Source organism: Scylla paramamosain, chromosome 20 (assembly GCF_035594125.1).
Source record: "Scylla paramamosain isolate STU-SP2022 chromosome 20, ASM3559412v1, whole genome shotgun sequence".
Taxonomy (NCBI): Eukaryota; Metazoa; Arthropoda; class Malacostraca; order Decapoda; family Portunidae; genus Scylla; species Scylla paramamosain.
In genome coordinates this window covers 1249227-1271367 of record NC_087170.1, presented here as the reverse complement: position 1 = coordinate 1271367, position 22141 = coordinate 1249227, and the positions used below count along the sequence as shown (strand labels likewise).

Below are 22141 nucleotides of genomic sequence, written 5' to 3'. Positions count from 1 at the left end.
CCTGAAGGGGCATGCTGGTCATGGTCATCTCATATGTCATCCCTGTTGCCACAACAGAGAAGAAGGTTGAGATTTGCTCCTGATACATGTAGCCAGCACACCAGCCTCTGTCCATCTGTCCATTGAGGAGGTCCACGTACCCACTAGGGCCTGGAGGAGGAGGAGGAGGAGGAGGAGGAGGAGGAGGAGGAGGCATTAGTAACACTCACAAAAAATCCCATGTGGAACTGACAATCTGGTAAATAGATTTATAAGGACAAGATAAAAAAAGTGGCTTGTGTTGGCAATGAGGGTGATGGGGGAGAGGCGCCGCACCTCAGTGTCTGTGTCCATGCTCTCAATGATCATGAGGCGGTGATGCAGTGAGAGGCACTTCCATGCCTGCCATGATGGAACCACAACACAGGAAGCATCATGGACAATGCCTGTGGGATGAGACAAAAGGAGAGTACGGGGAGTGGTAAGGGATCTCAAACAACAACAGGTCTTTAATTTTTTAACTGCCTGATTTGGGTGCAGTGTGTGTGTGTGTGTGTGTGTGTGTGTGTGTGTGTGTGTGTGTGTGTGTGTGTGTGTGTGCACAAGTGTGTGTTGCAGAGCTGTGTGTATATCTGACACACACACACACACACACACACAAAGTTTGCAATGTAGGTACAAGCAGAAGAGGTAATTAGTGGGTCTTGGAGATTGTCTGGAGATGAAGAATATAAAAATGTATGGATAAACAGGGATATGGATGAGATTGAAAGGTTGAAGCAAAAGGAGCTGATAAATGAGGCTAAACAAAAAGACAAACAACAAAAAGAGAAGTTTTTCTGAAGAGTAAGAGACATGAGAATAAAGAAATGGTACATCAAACAGTATGTTATACTAATGTAAATGGATTAATGTCAACAAAGATGGAATTAAATGAGTTATTAAACAGAACCGCACCGGATGTTGCTGTATTATGTGAGACAAAATGGAAAAATGAATGGGGAACTCCTGACACTGGTAAATATGATTTATGGATGAAAAACAGAAGTAACAAGGGAGGAGGGGGGAGTGATCATTCTGATTAAAAAGTGTGTTGAAGTGGAGAGGGTAATAAAAAGTGAAGACAAGTCTGAAATTCTACAAGTGATGATTAGAAGTGAAAAAGAAAGGATAATGAATTATGTAGGAGTGTATGTGCCACCTGTGACCAATGCTTGGCAAAAAGAAGAGCACGAAGAGATGTTGGTAGATGTGTTAAAAGGTCTTGAAAAGATAGTGATGGAAAGTAGTGATATACTTATTGTTGGTGATTTTAGTTGTAAGGAGATAAAGTGGGAAACACTGACAACTACTAGAAGTAAGACCTCATGGAGTAATAGACTGTTAACCTGAACAGTGGAAAACTTGATGACTCAGTGGATAGACTGTGATATAAGATTTAGTGGAAGAGATAAACCATCAAGACTTGATTTAGTGTTTACCAAGGACATGGAAATTATTAAAACAATACACTATGATAGCCCTCTAGGTAAAAGTGATCACATGTTGATGGAATTTAATTTGAAAAATGAAAATGTAATCACTGATGAAAATTATAAGGTAAGAAGATTTAAATATAGTAAAGATGATTTTGAAAAATTAAGAAAGTAGTTTGTTGCCATGGGCTGGAAAGACTTTGAAGATGTAGATGTTCCAGAAAATGAGATGAATTTATAAGGAAATATAATTCTGCTGTGGAGAAATTTGTACCTAAAGGAGGAGTGAGATGTAGAAAGGGTAAAGAATGGTTCAATACATAATGCAAAGAAACTACAAATTGTAAATCAAATGGTTGGAATAGATGGAAGAAGAGGAAAACTGAGAGCAGATGGGAGGAATATATTGATGCTAGAAACAAGTACATTGAGATAATAAGAATGGAGAGAAGAAACTATAAAAGAGATATAAAAGATAAGTGTATAAATGAACCCAAACAGGACATGGTGGAGGTTATGAACAATAGTTTCAGATTGTTATTTACCGTGGAAGGGGAGTTTGATGCTGGAAGGGATAAGTTGGTGAGATATATACTGAGTGCAGTCCAGGTCAGTTATGAGGAAATACTTAAGATGATGGAAGAACTTGAAGTAATTAAAGCATCTGATCCAGATGGAGTACCAAACAAGATATTGAAGGAATGTACAGAACAACTGCCTGATAAAATTCACAGTCTAGTGGTGACATCACTATCACAGGGAAGAGAACCAAAAGACTGGAAAAGAACAAATATTACACCAACATACAAAAGAGGAAATAAGGAAAATACACTAAAATATAGACCAGTGTCCTTGAATAGTGTTTTTTTTTTTTTTATGTAGGAGGGACACTGGCCAAGGACAACGAAAATCCAATAAAAAAAAAAAAAAAGCCCACCGAGGTGCCAGTCCCAGAAAAGTAAAAAAAATTGAAGGATAAGTGTCTTGAAACCTCCCTCTTGAAGGAATTCAATTCATAGGAAGGTGAAAATACAGAAGCAGACAGGGAGTTCCAGAGTTTACCAAAGAAAGGGATCAATAATTGAGTATACTAGTTAACTCTTGCATTAGAGAGTTGGACAGAATAGGGGTGAGAGAAAGAAGAGTCTTGTGCAGCAAGGCTGTGGGAGGAGGGGAGGCATGCAGTTAGCAAGATCAGAAAAGCAGTTAGCATGAAAATAGCAGTAGAAGACAGCTAGAGATGCAACATTGCGGCGATGAGAAAGGCTGAAGACAGTCAGTTAGAGGAGAGGAGTTGATGAGACAAAAACTTTTTTATTCCACCCTGTCTAGAAGAGCGGCATGAGTGGAACCTCCCCAGACATGTGAAGCATACTCCATACATGGACGGATAAGGCCCTTGTACAGAGTTAGCAGCTGGGGAGATGAGAAAAACTGGCAGAGACATCTCAGAACACCTAACTTCATAGAAGCTGTTTTAGCTAGAGATGAGATGTGAAGTTTCCAGTTCAGATTATAAGTAAAGGACAGACCAAGGATGTTCAGTGTAGAAGAGGGGGACAGTTGAGTGTCACTGAAGAAGAGGGGATAGCTGTCTGGAAGGTAGTGTTGAGTTGATAGATGGAGGAATTGAGTTTTTGAGGCATTGAACAATACCAAGTTTGCTCTGCCCCAATCAGAAATTTTAGAAAGATCAGAAGTCAGGCGTTCTGTGGCTTCCCTGCATGAAATGTTTACCTCCTGAAGGGTTGGATGTCTATAAAAAGACATGGAAAAGTGCAGGGTGGTATCATCAGCGTAGGAGTGGATAGGGTAGGAAATTTGATTTACAAGGTCATTGATGAATAATAAAAAGAGAGTGGGTGACAGGACAGAACCCTGAGGAACACCACTGTTAATAGATTTAGGAGAAGAACAGTGACCGTCTACCACAGCAGCAATAGAACGGTCAGAAAGGAAACTTGAGAGAAAGATAGAAGCCATAGGGGGGTAATTTGGAAATCAAGACTTTGTGCCAGACTCTATCAGGAGCTTTTGATATGTACAAGGCAACAACAAAAGTTTCACCAAAATCTCTAAAAGAGGATGACCAAGATTCAGTAAGGAAAGCCAGAGGATCACCAGTAGAGCGGCTTTGACGGAACCCATACTGGCAATCAGATAGAAGTTTGTGAAGTGACAGATGTTTAAGTACTCGTATCTTCCTGTTGAGGATAGATTCAAAAACTTTAGATAGGCAGGAAATTAAAGCAATAGGACAGTAGTTTGAGGGATTAGAACAGTCGCCCTTTTTAGGAACAGGCTCAATGTAGGTAAACTTTCAGCAAGAAGGAAAAGTAGATGTTGACAGACAGTGCTGAAAGAGTTTGACTAAGCAAGGTGCAAGCACGGAGGCACAGTTTCGGAGAACAATAGGAGGGACCCCATCAGGTCCATAAGCCTTTCAAGGGTTTAGGCCAGCAAGGGCATGGAAAACATCATTGTGAAGAATTTTAATAGGTAGCATGAAGTAGTTAGAGGGTGGAAGAGAGGGAGGAACAAGCCCAGAATCGTTCAAGGTAGAGTTTTTAGCAAAGGTTTGAGCAAAGAGTTCAGCTTTAGAAATAGATGTGATGGTAGTGGTGCTATCTGGTTGAAATAAAGGAGGGAAAGAAGAAGAAGAAGCAAAGTTATTGAAGATATTTTTGGCTAGATGCCAGGAGATATTTTTGGCTAGATGTCAGAGAGTCATGAGGGTAGTTAGATCTTGAAAGATTTTGACACTTTCTATTACTGAAGGAGTTTTTGACTAGATGGAGAACAGACTTGGCATGGTTCCGGACAGAAATATAAAGTGCATGAGATTCTGGTGATGGAAGGCCTAAGTACCTTTTGTGGGCCACCTCTCTATCATGTATAGCACGAGAACAAGCTGTGTTCAACCAAGGTTTGGAAGGTTTAGTCCGAGAAAAAGAGAGAGGAATGAATGTATGCCTCCATGCCAGACACTATCACCTCTGTTATGCATTCAGCACACAAAGACGGGTCTCTGACACGGAAGCAGTAGTCATTCCAAGGAAAATCAGCAAAATACCTCCTCAGGTCCCCCCAACTAGCAGAGGCAAAATGCCAGAGGCACCTTTGCTTAGGGGGATGCTGAGGAGGGATTGGAGTGATAGGACAAGATACAGATATGAGACTGTGATCGGAGGAGCTCAATGGAATAGAGAGGGTGACAGCATAAACAGAAGGATTAGAGGTCAGGAAGAAGTCAAGAATGTTGGGCATATCTCCAAGACGGTCAGAAATACAAGTAGGGTGTTGCACCAATTGCTCTAGGTCGTGGAGCATAGCAAAGTTGAAGGCTAGTTCACCAGGATGGTCAGTGAAGGGAGAGGAAAGCCAAAGCTGGTGGTGAACACTGAAGTCTCCAAGAATGGAGATCTCTGCAAAAAGGGAAGAGTGTCAGAATGTGCTCCACTTTGGAAGTTAAGTAGTCAAAGAATTTCTTATAGTCAGAGGAGTTAGGTGAGAGATATAGAGCACAGATAAATTTAGTTTGAGAGTGACTCTGTAGTCGTAGCCAGATAGTGGAAAACTCGGAAGATTCAAGAGCGTGGGCACGAGAGCAGGTTAAATTGTTGCGCACATAAATGCAACATCCAGCTTTGGATTGAAAATGAGGATAGAGAAAGTAGGAGGGAACAGAAAAAGGGCTACTGTCAGTTGCCTCAGGCACCTGAGTTTCAGTGAGGAAAAGAAGATGATGTTTAGAAGAGGAGAGGTGGTGTTCTACAGACTGAAAATTAGATCTTAGATCACAAATGTTGCAGAAGTAAATGAAGAAAAAATTGAGGGGGTGTCAAGATACTTAGGGGCGTCATCAGCAGAGCAGTCCAACCAGGGGACATTTGTGGTCTCCTCCCCAGATGAGGACTCCAAAGCTGGTGTAGGAGTTGTCATGAATTTTGAAATTTTGAGTGAAGGTTGTGTGTGTTATTAGGTGCTTGTAGTTTTGTGTGGAGGAAGAGAGTTGTCTTTATAGGGCAGGCTGTGACTGCCCCCTTGTGTTGTGAGACACAAAAGGAAAAGTTCAGTGAGATCACAGGTAGGTTTAATGATAAGTTCACAGTACCCCCTGATCCAGTGCTTTAGACCTCACTGGGAGTAATTATTGTTTTAGCAGGTGTCTACTGCCTCCTCCTGAAGGAAAATTATGTGAAAGAACAATAAAGGAAAGATGGATGGAACACCTGGAAAAAGATGAAGTTTTAGTAAATTGTCAATTTGGATTTAAAAGGGGAAGATCATGCTCCATAAACTTACTGTCCTTTCATTCAAGGATAGTTAATATTGTGCAGGAGAGAGATGGATGGGTGGATGGTGTCTACTTAGACTTGAAGAAAGCAAAGTACATCCCAAAGATTGCTAAGGAAGATTAAAAAATTATGGAAAATTTGGAGGAAGACAGCTGGAGTGAATGGAGGATTATCTGGATGATAGAGAGATGAGAACTGTAATACAAGAACAGAATTCATCTTGGCTAAAAGTAACTAGTGGTGTCTCACAGGGGTCAGATTTAGGACCGATAAAGTTTGTAATATATGTGAACGACATAAATGAAGAAACAGATAGTTATATGAACTTATTTGCAGATGATGCTAAACTGATGAGAAGGATAGATAATGTAAATGACTGTATGGTACTGCAAGATGATTTAAATAAGATAAATAGATGGAGTAAATCTTGGCAAATGGAATTCCATTTCAGTAAATGCAAAGTAATGGAGTTTGGTAAGAGTAAGAAAAGAATACAATATTATGATATGGATGGTGTGAAGTTAAAGAAGTCAAAAGAGGAAGTAGATTTGGGAGTAACAGTTATTGAAAATTTGACACATTGATAAAATTACTGGAGACAGTGAAATTGTTAAAAAGAATAAGAATGGCACTCATATTTGGAAGAAGAAATGATAAAAAGTTGTTGATTTCCATGATAAGACTAAGATTGGAATATGCAGCAGTGGTGTGGTCTCATCATACAAAGAGGAATATTATAAAATTAGAAAAAGCAAAAAGAGCAGTCACTAAGATGGTTTCAGAGTTGAGTAAATTGACCTATGAAGAGAGATTAAGAATGTTGGAAATTCCTACCCTTGAAAATAGGAGAGAGAGAGAGATTTAATAAACATCTATAGAATGATAAATGGTATGGAAAATGTGAAGAAAGAAGGTTTTTATAAATTTAGACACACAGAGTACAAGGGGTCACAGCAAGAAGTTGAAGAAAGTTAACTGTAGAAGAGACATTAAGAAGTATAGTTTTCCTCACTGAAATGAGAACAAATGGAATGAACTCAGTGAAGACGTTGTCAATGCCGAAACTGTCAGTGCTTTTAAAACCAAACTGATAGATATAGAGACGCTGTACTATGAGATTACTCCCCTCCCATACACCACAACTAGATACACACAACTAGGTAAATACACACACACACACACACACACACACACACACACACACACACACACACACACACACACACACACAAGGAAGTGAGAGAGAGAGAGAGAGAGAGAGAGAGAGAGAGAGAGAGAGAGAGAGAGAGAGAGAGAGAGAGAGAGAGAGAGAGAGAGAGAGAGAGAGAGAGAGAGAGAGAGAGAGAGAGAGAGAGAGAGAGAGAGAGAGAGAGAGAGAGAGAGAGAGAGAGTGTGGGCTCGCTCACTCTGAGTTGCCAAACATCATTTCAAGACATATGGGTGCAAAATACAGGCTGCCAAGATTAAAAAGAGCCTTCATATCATATGATGTAAGTCACAGTTACATGCTGTTCATCATATGATAAATGTTGCAGTTTATGGGTTAAGGACATTAACCTAACATAACCAGACCTAAACCTTAATAGAAAAAATAAAGAGTCCAAGGTGTGGTTTGCAGACCTCCTCTTCCTCATCCTCAAAGGGTACTGGTGCCATCGATTGTTCAGCACTCAACTAATTTTGGCAAAACACTGTGCAATCTTAAGAATTGTATGCCTTGCTTATGGAACTGCATGATAAAATCCAAATATTTAAATTTGTGTGCACTACACTCAGTTGCCATTGTGACACTGAGTACCCTTGTGGGTAACTAGCTGACTGCTGTGGCTGCAACATATACACATGGTGACTGGCTGAAAATAAATGATGCATTGCCTGGAAGTAAGTGACATTTAACGACATTCTAATGTCATTAAAAGTACAGTTCTCATTTGCTGAACAAAAGAGATGCAAGAGAGCATGCATCATTACATACTGGAAACAAACATACGAACACATGCATCACACTATATCTCTCCAAGTAAACCCTGTCAGCATGGACTTACAATTTCTGAAGCAGTGTACGATGGATCACGTCACTAATGTAACCGTGAGTGACCCTAAAACAACCCTCACACCCATATTGTACAGTATGTATTCATCATCAATATCCACATAATTTAGCTGCTTCATGAGGAGCTGCTATAGCTAAGATTATTCAATGTCACTATCTCCTTTTGAAAAAGCATATTATTTTGAGCAGTAAAAAAATTTATCTCAGTCTGAAAAATTATCATGATCAACATATTTACCAAGAAGTGGCCCCAAAAAACAGGTATACACTGTCACTCTATTGCAGTGTCTTGCATTGGCTAATGATCATAGGGGCCTTCCTGGGGAGGGAGTGGGAAGATGGCTAATGTGGGAAAGGAAGGGGTAAAAGAGAGGGCTGAGGCTCACCTGCGCTGATGTTGCTTGGTCAACTTCACATAAGGGTCATTTAGCTGTCTCGTCAACCAGTCCTGTGAGCTTTTACTTTTTCCTCTCAGATTTTTAGGCACAGTCTTGTAAGCAGCACATGATGTACAAGAGTAACAGCTGCCCTGTACAGTGGCAGTGTGTCCTGAAGCCATCACTCCCACTACCCTGTTGTGTTCTTGTTCTTGTTGGGGATTTGAGGGGCTGTGCAGGCTGTGGTGCCACAACCTCTAGAGGCCTGGAGGTGCTGGCAGCAGGCAAGTTATCCAGTTATATTCTGGTGAGCTGCTGGAGGAAGACCCTGGTATGGTTAAGTGTCTTGAAGGCCAAGCTGGGGTCTTGGAAACCACCCAAGAGGTCTGCTAGTGATGGCCTGTGGATGTGGAGTAATAACACTGAGTGGAGAAGAGCAGTGTGGTGGGAGAGGTGGTGAGAAGGACTGGGTGGGAACTGGCTCCAGAATGCATGTTGTAAATGTTTAAAATATGTATGCAATCATTAACATTATTTTGGAAGTCTTGCAAATGATATCTACGAATGAGCAAAATATTATTTTTGATGACATAAAACGCACCTTTTTTCTCCCCCAAAAATGTCTCAGAAAATGAGCCTGCATCTTATAAGACAAAGGTTCAGCTTTGGGACAGTGGCCAGTGGTAAGTCTGTGGCAACAGTGGCCCTTAGATCAAATCCCAAACATCTTCACACACATAAACAAAGTGATGATCAATTCTATACCACAAAAACAATTCTTTTTTACAAGATAACAATGCATAACAGGTCATACTTACTAGTAATTCACATAAAATAACACCAGTCAGGAAGAAATTAGGTGATGACTCTTACATTTCATGTACCAAAACAAACTTGCAGTTGGTTGCAAACCAAACCTGGTGACAACTGCAGGATTCACTGCGTTTCTTAGTATGATGCCATTATTCCTTGAGGTAAGACACACCTTCATACAACTGGAATTGTACCTATCTTTTAAGATTTTTACCTTGCATACATGTTCAACAAAACTTGAAGCTAATGAGAAACTATTGCATTCTTAAAAAATAGCTTACTACCTAACAAAATAAAAGATTTTATAAGTGAAGAGAGTATCATGAAGTAGGGCGACTTATGGTGATGGTTTGTACTGAATATTTCAAATAAAAATACATTGTAGAGAATAAGGTGAATCTGTTTTCACACATCCTTATGCTTTGAAAATGTACTAAAATATACAACTAGGATCATGTGTAGAATGATGATAAAAAAATGTGATGTACAAACTTTATTACAATCTGGCCTCTGACAATGTCACTGTCTATGCCACATTTGTTTACATCTCACAACAGGATTAGTCTAAGTACTAGTGTTGGTAGGTCCTAGCAAATATTAAGGTTTTTTAAATGTAAAATATTGAGATTTAATAAGGATCTGAATACATATAAGAGGGCTTCAAATGTCAGGTGAAACCCTTCACTTCATATTCAGAGCTTAAACCTGTTTACTTACCTTTTTTTTTTTTTTTTTTATGCCTGCCCAAACTGAGGTGCGTCTTATTGAGTCCATGTGTCTTATAAGCCATTAATTATGGTATAATGAAATACGAATAAGTGTCTGCATCCAGCATTTGAAGAAACTGCATAAACAATATGAAAATATTTCATTCATGCTGGCTAATATTAGGCACTGATTTAGTGTTGTCATAAGCTCAATAGTTTTTTGTACTCCGATTGGTATATATATATATATATATATATATATATATATATATATATATATATATATATATATATATATATATATATATATATATATATATATATATATTTACGCAAGCCCAGTGACACATCATAAAGAGTTAAGACTGCTAAACAGAGAGGGAAACCTGTGATGTGACCATAGTCCTCATGAGTAAATAAAAAAAACTTATGTCCGTAGATATGCAAAATAAATTGTTTGCTGATTGTACTACATGTAGCCCTTCATCTCTCAAATTATAATGCAATATTTTTCAGGCACCAAAGATTTTTCAAGGGGAGTACATTAATGATGCATATATCGAGTTTGTCTAAATCTGAAATGTTTGAGGTGCATTTATCACATTTAAACCTAGTCCATTTCACATAAACCAATGGCAATCAAGAGGAATAGAGAAGCTCCAGTGGGGAATTATATGAAACAGACATTTTCTGATGTTGCTGTATCATATGCTTAATTGCCATACTTTTAAACCTTCTGCCAATGCTGGTGATCACCTGGCCAAACTGCACCAGACAATCAAGATAGTGGGGAAGTCCTTACTTTCAAAAATCCAAAGTTCACCAAGGTTGTCAATCATCGGGGTGGGCAAGCATGAGTGGTCACCAATGCTTACATCTCATATTCCTGCCCAACTCAGCACATCACTGACAGAAAAAAATGTATGAGAAACACGAATTTGTTTACATCTGCTGCAGTCACCATGGCAACCAGCAAAGAAGTGACGGTTTGTTGGGCTACTCCTTTATCATTTTTTGATAAGGAAATCCTCATTAACATGGTAAAAGAGCATATTAATGTAATAAATAACAAGAACACAAAGTTTTATACAGTAAACAAGAAGGCAATGACTCACCAGCACGTGAGGAAAATGTGAAAAAACATCAGAAATGGATGTGAAACATTGTTTGACATTGTTTATGATGTTATATAATGCATGGCAATATGAACTGGGTGACATTGATGTCTGTGTGTGTGTGTGTGTGTGTGTGTGTATTTACCTAGTTGCATTGTACAGGGCATGAGCCAATGTTCATTTTGTCCTGTCTCCATAACCATGCTTATTCAGTTTCTCTTTAAACATGTGTACAACGTTTGCCAAAACCAATTCTTTCTTCAAATCATTCCAGATTTCAAGAGTTCGATACAGGAAACTATTTCTTGATGTAGCTCAAACATCCACTCTTTATTTTATTCTCAAACAGATGAGAAACACTGTTTATGAAGTTATATAATGTATTTTTTTTTTTTTTTTTTTTTTTTTTTTATGTAGGAAGGATACTGGCCAAGGGCAACAAAAATCTAATAAAAAAAAATGCCCACTGAAATGCCAGTCCCTTAAAAGGGTCAAAGCAGTGGTCAAAAATTGGTGGATAAGTGTCTTGAAACCTCCCTCTTGAAGGAATTCAAGTCATAGGAAGGTGGAAATACAGAAGCAGGCAAGGAGTTCCAGAGTTTACCAGAGAAAGGGATGAATGATTGAGAATACTGGTTAACTCTTGCGTTAGAGAGGTGGACAGAATAGGAGTGAGAGAAAGAAGAAAGTCTTGTGCAGCGAGGCCGCGGAAGGAGGGGAGGCATGCAGTTAGCAAGATCAGAAGAGCAGTTAGCATGAAAATAGCGGTAGAAGACAGCTAGAGATGCAACATTGCGGCGGTGAGAGAGGGGCTGAAGACAGTCAGTTAGAGGAGAGGAGTTGATGAGACGAAAAGCTTTTGATTCCACCCTGTCTAGAACAGCAGTATGAGTGGAACCCCCCCAGACATGTGAAGCATACTCCATACATGGACGGATAAGGCCCTTGTACAGAGTCAGCAGCTGGGGGGGTGAGAAAAACTGGCGGAGACGTCTCAGAACACCTAACTTCATAGAAGCTGTTTTAGCTAGAGATGAGATGTGAAGTTTCCAGTTCAGATTATAAGTAAAGGACAGACCGAGGATGTTCAGTGTAGAAGAGGGGGACAGTTGAGTGTCATTGAAGAAGAGGGGATAGTTGTCTGGAAGATTGTGTCGAGTTGATAGATGGAGGAATTGAGTTTTTGAGGCATTGAACAATACCAAGTTTGCTCTGCCCCAATCAGAAATTTTAGAAAGATCAGAAGTCAGGCGTTCTGTGGCTTCCCTGCGTGATATGTTTACCTCCTGAAGGGTTGGACGTCTATGAAAAGACGTGGAAAAGTGCAGGGTGGTATCATCAGCATAGGAGTGGATAGGACAAGAAGTTTGGTTTAGAAGATCATTAATGAATAATAAGAAGAGAGTGGGTGACAGGACAGAACCCTGAGGAACACCACTGTTAATAGATTTAGGAGAAGAACAGTGACCGTCTACCACAGCAGCAATAGAACGGTCAGAAAGGAAACTTGAGATGAAGTTACAGAGAGAAGGATAGAAACCGTAGGAGGGTAGTTTGGAAATCAAAGCTTTGTGCCAGACTCTATCAAAGGCTTTTGATATGTCCAAGGCAACAGCAAAAGTTTCACCAAAGTCTCTAAAAGAGGATGACCAAGACTCAGTAAGGAAAGCCAGAAGATCACCAGTAGAGCGGCCTTGACGGAACCCATACTGGCGATCAGATAGAAGGTTGTGAAGTGATAGATGTTTAAGAATCTTCCTGTTGAGGATAGATTCAAAAACTTTAGATAAGCAGGAAATTAAAGCAATAGGACGGTAGTTTGAGGGATTAGAGCGGTCACCCTTTTTAGGAACAGGTTGAATGTAGGCAAACTTCCAGCAAGAAGGAAAGGTAGATGTTGACAGACAGAGCTGAAAGAGTTTGACTAGGCAAGGTGCAAGCACGGAGGCACAGTTTCGGAGAACAATAGGAGGGACCCCATCAGGTCCATAAGCCTTCTGAGGGTTTAGGCCAGCGAGGGCATGGAAAACATCATTACGAAGAATTTTAATACGAGGCATGAAGTAGTCAGAGGGTGGAGGAGAGGGAGGAACAAGCCCAGAATCGTCCAAGGTAGAGTTTTTAGCAAAGGTTTGAGCAAAGAGTTCAGCTTTAGAAATAGATGTGATAGCAGTGGTGCCATCTGGTTGAAGTAGAGGAGGGAAAGAAGAAGAAGCAAAGTTATTGGAGATATTTTTGGCTAGATGCCAGAAATCACGAGGGGAGTTAGATCTTGAAAGGTTTTGACATTTTCTGTTAATGAAGGAGTTTTTGGCTAGTTGGAGAACAGACTTGGCATGGTTCCGGGCAGAAATATAAAGTGCATGAGATTCTGGTGAAGGAAGGCTTAAGTACCTTTTGTGGGCCACCTCTCTATCATGTATAGCACGAGAACAAGCTGTGTTAAACCAAGGTTTAGAAGGTTTAGGACGAGAAAAAGAGTGAGGAATGTACGCCTCCATGCCAGACACTATCACCTCTGTTATGCGCTCAGCACACAAAGACGGGTCTCTGACACGGAAGCAGTAGTCATTCCAAGGAAAATCAGAAAAATACCGCCTCAGGTCCCCCCAACTAGCAGAGGCAAAACGCCAGAGGCACCTTCGCTTTGGGGGATCCTGAGGAGGGATTGGAGTGATAGGACAAGATAAAGATATGAGATTGTGATCGGAGGAGCCCAACGGAGAAGAAAGGGTGACAGCATAAGCAGAAGGATTAGAGGTCAGGAAAAGGTCAAGAATGTTGGGCGTATCTCCAAGACGGTCAGGAATACGAGTAGGGTGTTGCACCAATTGCTCTAGGTCATGGAGGATAGCAAAGTTGTAGGCTAGTTCACCAGGATGGTCAGTGAAGGGAGAGGAAAGCCAAAGCTGGTGGTGAACATTGAAGTCTCCAAGAATGGAGATCTCTGCAAAAGGGAAGAGGGTCAGAATGTGCTCCACTTTGGAAGTTAAGTAGTCAAAGAATTTCTTATAGTCAGAGGAGTTAGGAGAGAGGTATACAGCACAGATAAATTTAGTATGAGAATGACTCTGTAGTCGTAGCCAGATGGTGGAAAACTCGGAAGATTCAAGAGCGTGGGCACGAGAGCAGGTTAAGTCATTGCGCACATAAACGCAGCATCCAGCTTTGGATCGAAAATGAGGATAGAGAAAGTAGGAGGGAACAGAAAAGGGGCTACTGTCAGTTGCCTCAGACACCTGAGTTTCAGTGAGGAAAAGAAGATGAGGTTTAGAAGAGGAGAGGTGGTGTTCTACAGATTGAAAATTAGATCTTAGACCGCGAATGTTGCAGAAGTTAATGAAGAAAAAGTTGAGGGGGGTGTCAAGACACTTAGGGTCGTCGACGGAAAGGCAGTCCGACCTGGGGACATTTATGGTCCCCTCCCCAGATGGGGACTCCGAGGCTGGTGTAGGAGTCGCCATGATTTTAAAATTTTTGGAGTGAAGGGTGTGTGTGTTATTAGGTGCTTGTAGTTTTGTGTGGAGGAAGAGAGTTGTCTTTAGAGGGCAGGCTGTGACTACCCCCTTGTGTTGTGAGACACAAAGGGAAACGTTCAGTGAGGTCACAGCTGGGTTTAATGATAAGTTATGACGTGAATAGGGTGATGTTGGTATCTGTGTGTGTGTGTGTGTGTGTGTGTGTGTGTGTGTGTGTGTGTGTGTGTGTGTGTGTGTGTGTGTGTGTGTGTGTGTGTGTGTGTGTGCATTGTACAGGGCACGAGCCAAAGTTTATTTTGTCCTGTCTCCATAACCATATTTATCCAGTTTCTCTTTAAACATGTGTACACTGTTTGCCACAACCACCTCTTCCTTCAAATCATTCCAGATTTCAATAGTTTGATACAGGAAGCTGCATTTCTTGGTGCCGCTCAAACATCCACTCTTCTTTATTTTCTTCCCATGTCCCCTTGCCCATCTCTCTCCCTCCTCCACCTGTGATAGCAAGTCAATTCTGTCTATTCTTCCTATATTGTTTACTAATTTGTACATTGTTATCAGGTCTCCTCTTACTCTTCTCTCTTGTAGCGTTGGTAATCACATCTCTTCAAGTCTTTCTTCATAGCTTAAGTCTTTCAGTTCTGGTACCATCTTTGTTGCTATCCTCTGTATTCTTTCCAGTTTCTGTAATTTTTTTTTCCTATTTGGAGCCCAAACTAACGCTGCGTGCTCCAATTTAGGTTATATCATTCTTGTTATAATTTTCTTCATTATTTCTCTATCTAAATAGTTAAATGCCACCCTAATGTCTGTTAAAAAGCTGTATGTAGAGCCAAATATTATGTTTATGTGCCTTCTTTTTCTTCATGAATTTTTTGTTATTATTTCTCTTCCCATTTTGTAATTCAATGAAGATATCTTTTTACTTTTTCCTATTTCCAACACATGGCATTTTCTGGCATTGAATTCTAGTTTCCATCTTTGGCTCTATGTATGTATCTTGTCAATATCCTTTTGTAACTCCTTGCAGTCATTTTCATCCTTTACTATTTTCATTATTTTTGCATCATCAGCAAAAAGGTTTATATAACTATTTAGATCCTCTGTCATATCATTTACATATATTTGAAACATAATAGGTGCCAACACAGATCCTTGTGGTACCTCACTTGTCACTTTGCGCCAACTTGAATTAGTGTCTCTGATTACTGTTCTCAATTCCTTCCCTTGTCAATAATCTTCTGTCTATCTCAACATTGTTCCCTTTAGCCCTCCTTCATTCTCTGACTTCCACATAAGACTTTTGTGTGGAACTTTATCAAATGCTTTTTTAGAGATCCAGGTGTACTGCACAAACCCATCCATCCCTCTCTTGCACTCCATCTATTACTCTTGTATGGAAGCTCAGTAGATTTGTGACACAGGATATCCCTTTCCTGAATCCAAATTGCTTTTCTGTAATTATCTTTTCATCTTCTAAATACTGCACCCATCTGTCTTTAATTACTATTTCACAAAGCTTGCTTACAATACTTGTTAGTGACACTAGTCTGTAATTCAATGGTTCCATTTAACTTCCCTGTTTGTATATTGGGACTTTGTTAGCTCTTTTCCATTCCCTTGGTACTTTTCCTTCTCTCAACAAGCTGTTAATTATATCCCATATGGGTTTTTCCATTTGTTCTCTGCATTCTTTTAATATCCATCCATTTACTTGATCTAGTCCCACAGCTTTTCTAACATCCAGCTCTTCAGCAGTTTCTTGATTTGTTGTCTCTTTACTTGTATTTCCTGTATTCCCTCATTCTGTGATACCACTTTCAGTGCCACAAAATCAGTTTCCTTTGTAAATGTGGACTGAAAACTCTCATTCATTAGTTCACTCATCTCCTCAGTAGTTTCATAAATTCTTCCTTCTCTTCTTAACTTGTTTATGTCATCCTTATGTTTCATTTTCCTGTTTATGTATCTGTAGAAGAGTTTGGGCTCTTCCTTGCATTTTCTTATTATCTCACTTTCAAAATTTCTTTCTTCTTCTTTTCTTATTATACCATATTCATTCCTTGCCTTTCTGTATTCTTCCCTAGTATTTGTGTTCAGTTGTCTCATCATTTCCTCCAAGCCCTGTCCTTTTTCCTTTTTGCTTCTACTCACCTGCCATTATACCATTCATGCTTCCCAATTTACACTTTATAACTTGGCACAAATTTAAAGGTAAATTTTTACCTTTAAATAGTTCTTCCCAGTTATTTTTTCCATAAAATTTATTAAGTTCTGCAAAGTTTGCCTTAGAATAGTTCTGTCTCCCATTTCAAAATTGTTCATTCCTGTGCAACACTTTTTCCTCCTGTGGCATTATTTCTATTGTCACATGATCACTTCTTCCCTGTGGACTCAGACAATGTATACTTGATCTACTTTCTGGGATTTTTTGTAAACACTAAGTCCAACTGTGATGGTTCTTCTTCTTTGTATCTTGTAAGTTCGTTCACCCACTGTCTCATTGTATTCACCATCATGGTAAGCATGGTATGCTGGTGATATCACCCTGCACTTTTTCACGTCTTTTCGTAGACGTCCAACCCTTCAGGAAGTAAACAGTTCATGCAGGGAAGCCACACAACGCCTGACTTCTGATCTCTCAAAAATTTCTGATTGGAGTAAAGCAAACTTGGTATTGTTCAATGCCTCAAAAACTCAATTCCTCCATCTATCAACTCAACATAACCTTCCAGACAACTATCCCCTCTTCTTCAATGACACTCAACTGTCCCTCTTTTCTACACTGAACATCTTTACTTGTATTCTGAACTGGAAACTTCACATCTCATCTCTAGCTAAAACATCTTCTATGAAGTTAGGTGTTCTGAGACATCTCTGTTATTTTTTCTCACCCTTCCAGCTACTAACTCTGTACAGGAGCCTTATCTGTCTATGTATGGAGTATGATTCACATGTCTGGGGGATTCCACTCATACCAGTCTTCTAGACAGGATGGAATCAAAAGCTTTTCATCTCATCAACTCTCTTCTGTCTTCAGCCTCTTTCTCATTGCTGCAATGTTGCATCTCTAGCTGTCTTCTACCACTATTTTCATGCTAACTGCTCTTCTGATCTTGCTAACTGCATATCTCCCCTCCTCCCATGGCCTCACTGCACAAGACTTGTTTCTCTCACCCCTGTTCTGTCCACCTCTCTAATGAAAGAGTTAACCAGTATTCTCAGTCAGTCACTCATCCCTTTTTCTGGTAAACTCTGGAACTCCCTGCCTGCTTCTGTATTTCCACCTTCCTATGATTTGAACTCTTTCAAGAGGGAGGTTTCAAGACACATATCCTTCAATTCTTGACTACTACTTCTGACCTAATCCGGGTCTGGTATCACAGTGAGCTTTTTTTTTTATTGGATTTTTGTTTCCCTTTGCCAGTGTCCCTCCTACATAAAAAAATAAATAAGTAAATATATATGAAAAATAGGTTTACTCCATGACCCAACATTTTCTTTCACTTCCATCTTCTGCCAGTTCATTCCTTTAGTGTTGAAGCTGCCTACTAAAAGCACTTTGTTACTTTTCCTTATCATTTCCTGTGCTATTTCTTGTTTTTAGTTGTATAATTTTATATCTATCAGTTTCCCATGCATTAGTTTTTGGTGGTATGTACATCACAGTAACTTTCCTTTTTTTCATTTCATTTGATCTTAATCACAACACTCAAAGTTTCTGCCATTCCATCGCCATATTCAACTTCCTCAACAACAATATCCTCTTTTACCAATATCATTGTTGCTCTTCCTCCCTTTCCTTTTCTGTCTCTCCTCCATGCACTACAACCTTCCTTTGCAAATTCCAACTTTATTTCCTCTTAGTATGATTTAAATTAAACAAACCACATCTGGTTTATTGTTCTTTAGGTAGTCTTTAAGTTCCATTTGGCTCAACACCAAACCATCTACATTAGTATACATAATCTTTAAACTTCTGCTTGGTGTGGCATCTTTGTGGCACCATTTCCTCACTTTCATGTCCACAACTTTCCAAGCAAATCTCCTCGCTTGTTCTTGTGTTCTCTCCTCATTTTTTGACTGGGCCTCTACTCTACTACTTTCCTCTACTTTACTCTTTCAGTTTACTTCTCTCTCCTTTATTCATATTTATTAATTCCTTCTACTTTTGCCAATTTTCTTGTTCTTTGCAAGACATATTTCACTGCTGTTTGTGCCATGAATCTTATTTTCATTGGTCTTGTTCCATTTTCATTGTATTTTCCAATCTTGTAAACCTCTTCAATTTGTTCAACTATCTCCTCTCCTTCCTCCGCCACTTCTGCTATAATTTCCTTAGTCTTTTTTGCCTCTTCTTTCTCTCTAGCTATTTTCATTAGTAAGTTCTTCTTCTTGACCCCAAATACCACCACAAACATCTTTCTCTGTACAATGTCTCTCACAAGATTACTTTTTTCCTTTATTATTTTAATCAATTGCTTTTCAATGTCCTTATTGTGTTCCTGTTGCTGTTGCCTTATGATCTTATCTATATTCACCTTTTGTTGTTGTTCTCTCTCTTCTTTCCAACTTTTGACTTCTGCTGTCACTGACTCTTTCACTTTCCCAACCTTAATCTCTCTCTCTCTCTCTCTCTCTCTCTCTCTCTCTCTCTCTCTCTCTCTCTCTCTCTCTCTCTCTCTCTCTCTCTCTCTCTCTCTCTCTCTCTCTCTTGTAAAGCTTTCTTTAACTCCTCATTCTCTTCCTTGAGTTTCTTGATTTCTTTATAGTACTTCTTGTTTAAGTTCACTATTATTGTCACCTCTTCTCTCAGTTCTTTGTTTTCTTTTTCTTTTTCCATCTTCCTCTTCTTCATCTCTATTATATCACTGGATATCTTTTTACAATGCCACCACCCACCTCTCTCTCTTCCTTCCATGTCTTTATTATTGCTACTAAGTTATGAATTTATCATATTTTCACATTTTCTTCAATTTTCCATATTTGTTTATTTGTATAAGCTACACTGAGGTCTTCTTCCTTGAAACCCTCAAAAATGTTTGCTGTGTCCGCCAACATCTTCCTTCTTGGTATCACTGACAAGACAATGTTTACCCATACACTACTCTCCCATTCACCTTTTTTGCTCACTTCCCAATTTACACTTCACTTCCCCTGCACTCACACATCACACAATTCCCTCTTATAGAGACAGGACTCAAGCTCGGCCCCCTGTACAACCAAAACTTAGGTAACCCCTTAGAGCTGCTGTGGATGTGTCCAATTAGCTGGGCAGCACAGTGTGTGTGTGTGTGTGTGTGTGTGTGTGTGTGTGTGTGTGTGTGTGTGTGTGTGTGTGTGTGTGTGTGTGTGTGTGTGTGTGTGTGTGTGTGTGTGTGTGTGTGTGTGTACTAACAATACAGGGTGTACCATGAATTAAGGTACATACCTTAGGATATGATAATTCAACTAATCCTAAGTCAAAAATACTCTATACACACACATGCTGTTTGCTTTATTTTGTGAGAAATTAACCTGTAAGTTGTGTATTGTGGGAGTGGCTTCCCTGGGATCAGTCTCCTGATGATGGATAGGTGGTGGAGGCCCACAGGAATAGCCAGCAAGATCCCCTCACCTAACACCAACAGATTTCTTTCCTTTGGGGACTCATGAAATCCTTGGTGTACAAGAACAAATCACGTTACAGAGAGGAGTTGATTCACAGCATTAAGGAAGCTGCAGAGCAGATAAGGAATGACAGGAGCAAAAAGATGCACTTTGGCTATCACTTGATTGACAAGGCTTGCCATTTAAATGTCAAGATGATAACTGTCAAAGGGGATGACATTTGCAGTGAACTGCCATGTGTGTTTTAAAAAGTAGCACTGAATAACCGCTGTATTGCTGTGTTACCTGCACATTTTCTTCACTGGCACATACAAAAATTTAATCTGTTATTTGCTATTTCCTGTAAGGATTTGACTGCATACAATGTACACAAAAATTTATCACTTAATGCTACGCAGCATCACGCGAGTACGTAGCGAGCCAAGGAGGGGAGGAAGGAGGCGGAGGCACACCCAGGCAAGCAGCTCCCGCAACTCACAACTTAGCTACACATTAATTTCTCACAAAATAAAACAAAACACAGCATATGTATATAGAGTATTTTCAACTTAGAATTACTTGAACTATCATACCTAAAGTGTGTACCTAAACTTGCAGGACACCCTGTAAAAACTAAGAAAAACACAACAATCTACTGCTAAAACACAGGGCATTACAAGCTTAATTCCTATACAGTTATTTCCAGTAGTCAGGATAAAGTCAGGTTACACTGGTTTAGGTAACATAAGATAAGACTAGATTCACATGCATACACATGCAGGCACACTATATGTACACACCAGCATATGTGAGGAACTGGTACAGCCTGTCCTGGGAGTCCACGTACCTTCCTATCTTGGTCACTTCAGACGCGCCTCTTCCGGTAACGCAGACAGTGACATTCATGGGGCCGACCAGCTTAGCCTTGGAGCGACAAGTAACCTTCTCCCTTGTCAGTGTGTCACAGAGCTCCAGGTTGTCGTCCACTATATCACAGGGGACGCCTCCAACAAAGGCCCTGTTATGAGAGTTAAGGATGTGAGGTAAGGCTACAGCTTGAAATGTGCATTCCCCAATATCCCAGTGCCTTTTCTTTATTAACAGGCTCTAATAGTGTTTGGAGCTCCCCTGATTGGAGTGGTAATTTAAAAGGTTTTAGTGGATGTTATCAGGGTTTTCAAGGGCATTTTCATGATTCAAGTAATGGTTTAATAAGGTTAGTAATAGTTTAACAGACTTTAATTGATGTTACCAGGGTTTTCAAGGGTGTTTTTATGATCAAGTAATGGTTTAATAATGCTAGTGACAGTTTAACAAGTTTCAGTGGATGTTGTCAGGGTTTGCAAGGATGTCTCTGTGATTCAAGTAATGGTTTAAAAGGGTTAATGATACTTTAACAGGTTTTAGCAGATGTTGTTATGGTTTGCAAGGGTGTTTTCATGATTCCAGTAACAGATTAAGGAAGGACAGTGATTAAAACTAAACTAAAAACTCCACAACACAACACATACTTGGTAAAAACATTCCCACTCTTAGCTTCACTGGAGACAAGATCAGTGTGGTCAAGCTTGCAGTGTTTGCTGTTGTGGAAACTGCCATGAAGATCCAAAAGAGAGCCTGGTAATGACCAAAGAAGAGCTACTGTCTCAATAGTATGTGACCTTGCCCAGCCATACTAAGGAGAGAGTGACACAGGAGGATGAGGAGATGAGGAGATGAGAGGAGACATGAGAGAAAATGTAGAACTGGGAGAGAAAGGGAGGAGGAGATGTGTACGAGTGCAATACATGCTGTGGGTGTAAGGGGATGACCTCTAATGAATGGAAGAAGGGAATAGAGAGAGAGAGAGAGAGAGAGAGAGAGAGAGAGAGAGAGAGAGAGAGAGAGAGAGAGAGAGAGAGAGAGAGAGAGAGAGAGAGAGAGAGAGAGAGAGAGAGAGAGAGAGAGAGAGAGAGAGAGAGAGAGAGAGAGAGAGAGAGAGAGAGAGAGAGAGAGCATGCAAGAACATAAATAAATGGAGAGAAGAATAGTGAAAGAGATGAGAGAATGAGTTAGTGCATACAAAAATGAGAAAACATGCATAAACAAAAATAAATGAAGCTCAGAATGATGAGAGAGAGAGAGAGAGAGAGAGAGAGAGAGAGAGAGAGAGAGAGAGAGAGAGAGAGAGAGAGAGAGAGAGAGAGAGAGAGAGAGAGAGAGAGAGAGAGAGAGAGAGAGAGAGAGAGAGAGAGAGAGAGAGGAAGAGAAAAGTGG

General features: G+C 39.9%; 1 protein-coding gene across 15 annotated transcripts in view; it reads right to left on the bottom strand.

Moving 5' to 3' along the window:
* The window catches only part of LOC135110164 (uncharacterized), a 38812-nt gene that overhangs the window by 1725 nt on the left and 14946 nt on the right, over positions 1-22141 (bottom strand). For 8 of the 15 annotated variants that reach the window (XM_064022143.1, XM_064022146.1, XM_064022140.1 and 5 more), the window contains 4 exons: positions 20733-20903; positions 8192-8582; positions 316-425; positions 2-150 (listed from right to left, as the gene is read on the bottom strand). In XM_064022143.1, the coding sequence (XP_063878213.1) occupies positions 2-115 (114 nt within the window). In that variant the 5' untranslated portion in view covers positions 116-150; positions 316-425; positions 8192-8582; positions 20733-20903. Of the gene's footprint in view, position 1; positions 151-315; positions 426-8191; positions 8583-9000; positions 9222-10504; positions 10609-20685; positions 20904-21396; positions 21503-22141 lie in introns of those variants that run through there. The other 7 variants (XM_064022142.1, XM_064022154.1, XM_064022145.1 and 4 more) reach the window with 6 other exon arrangements.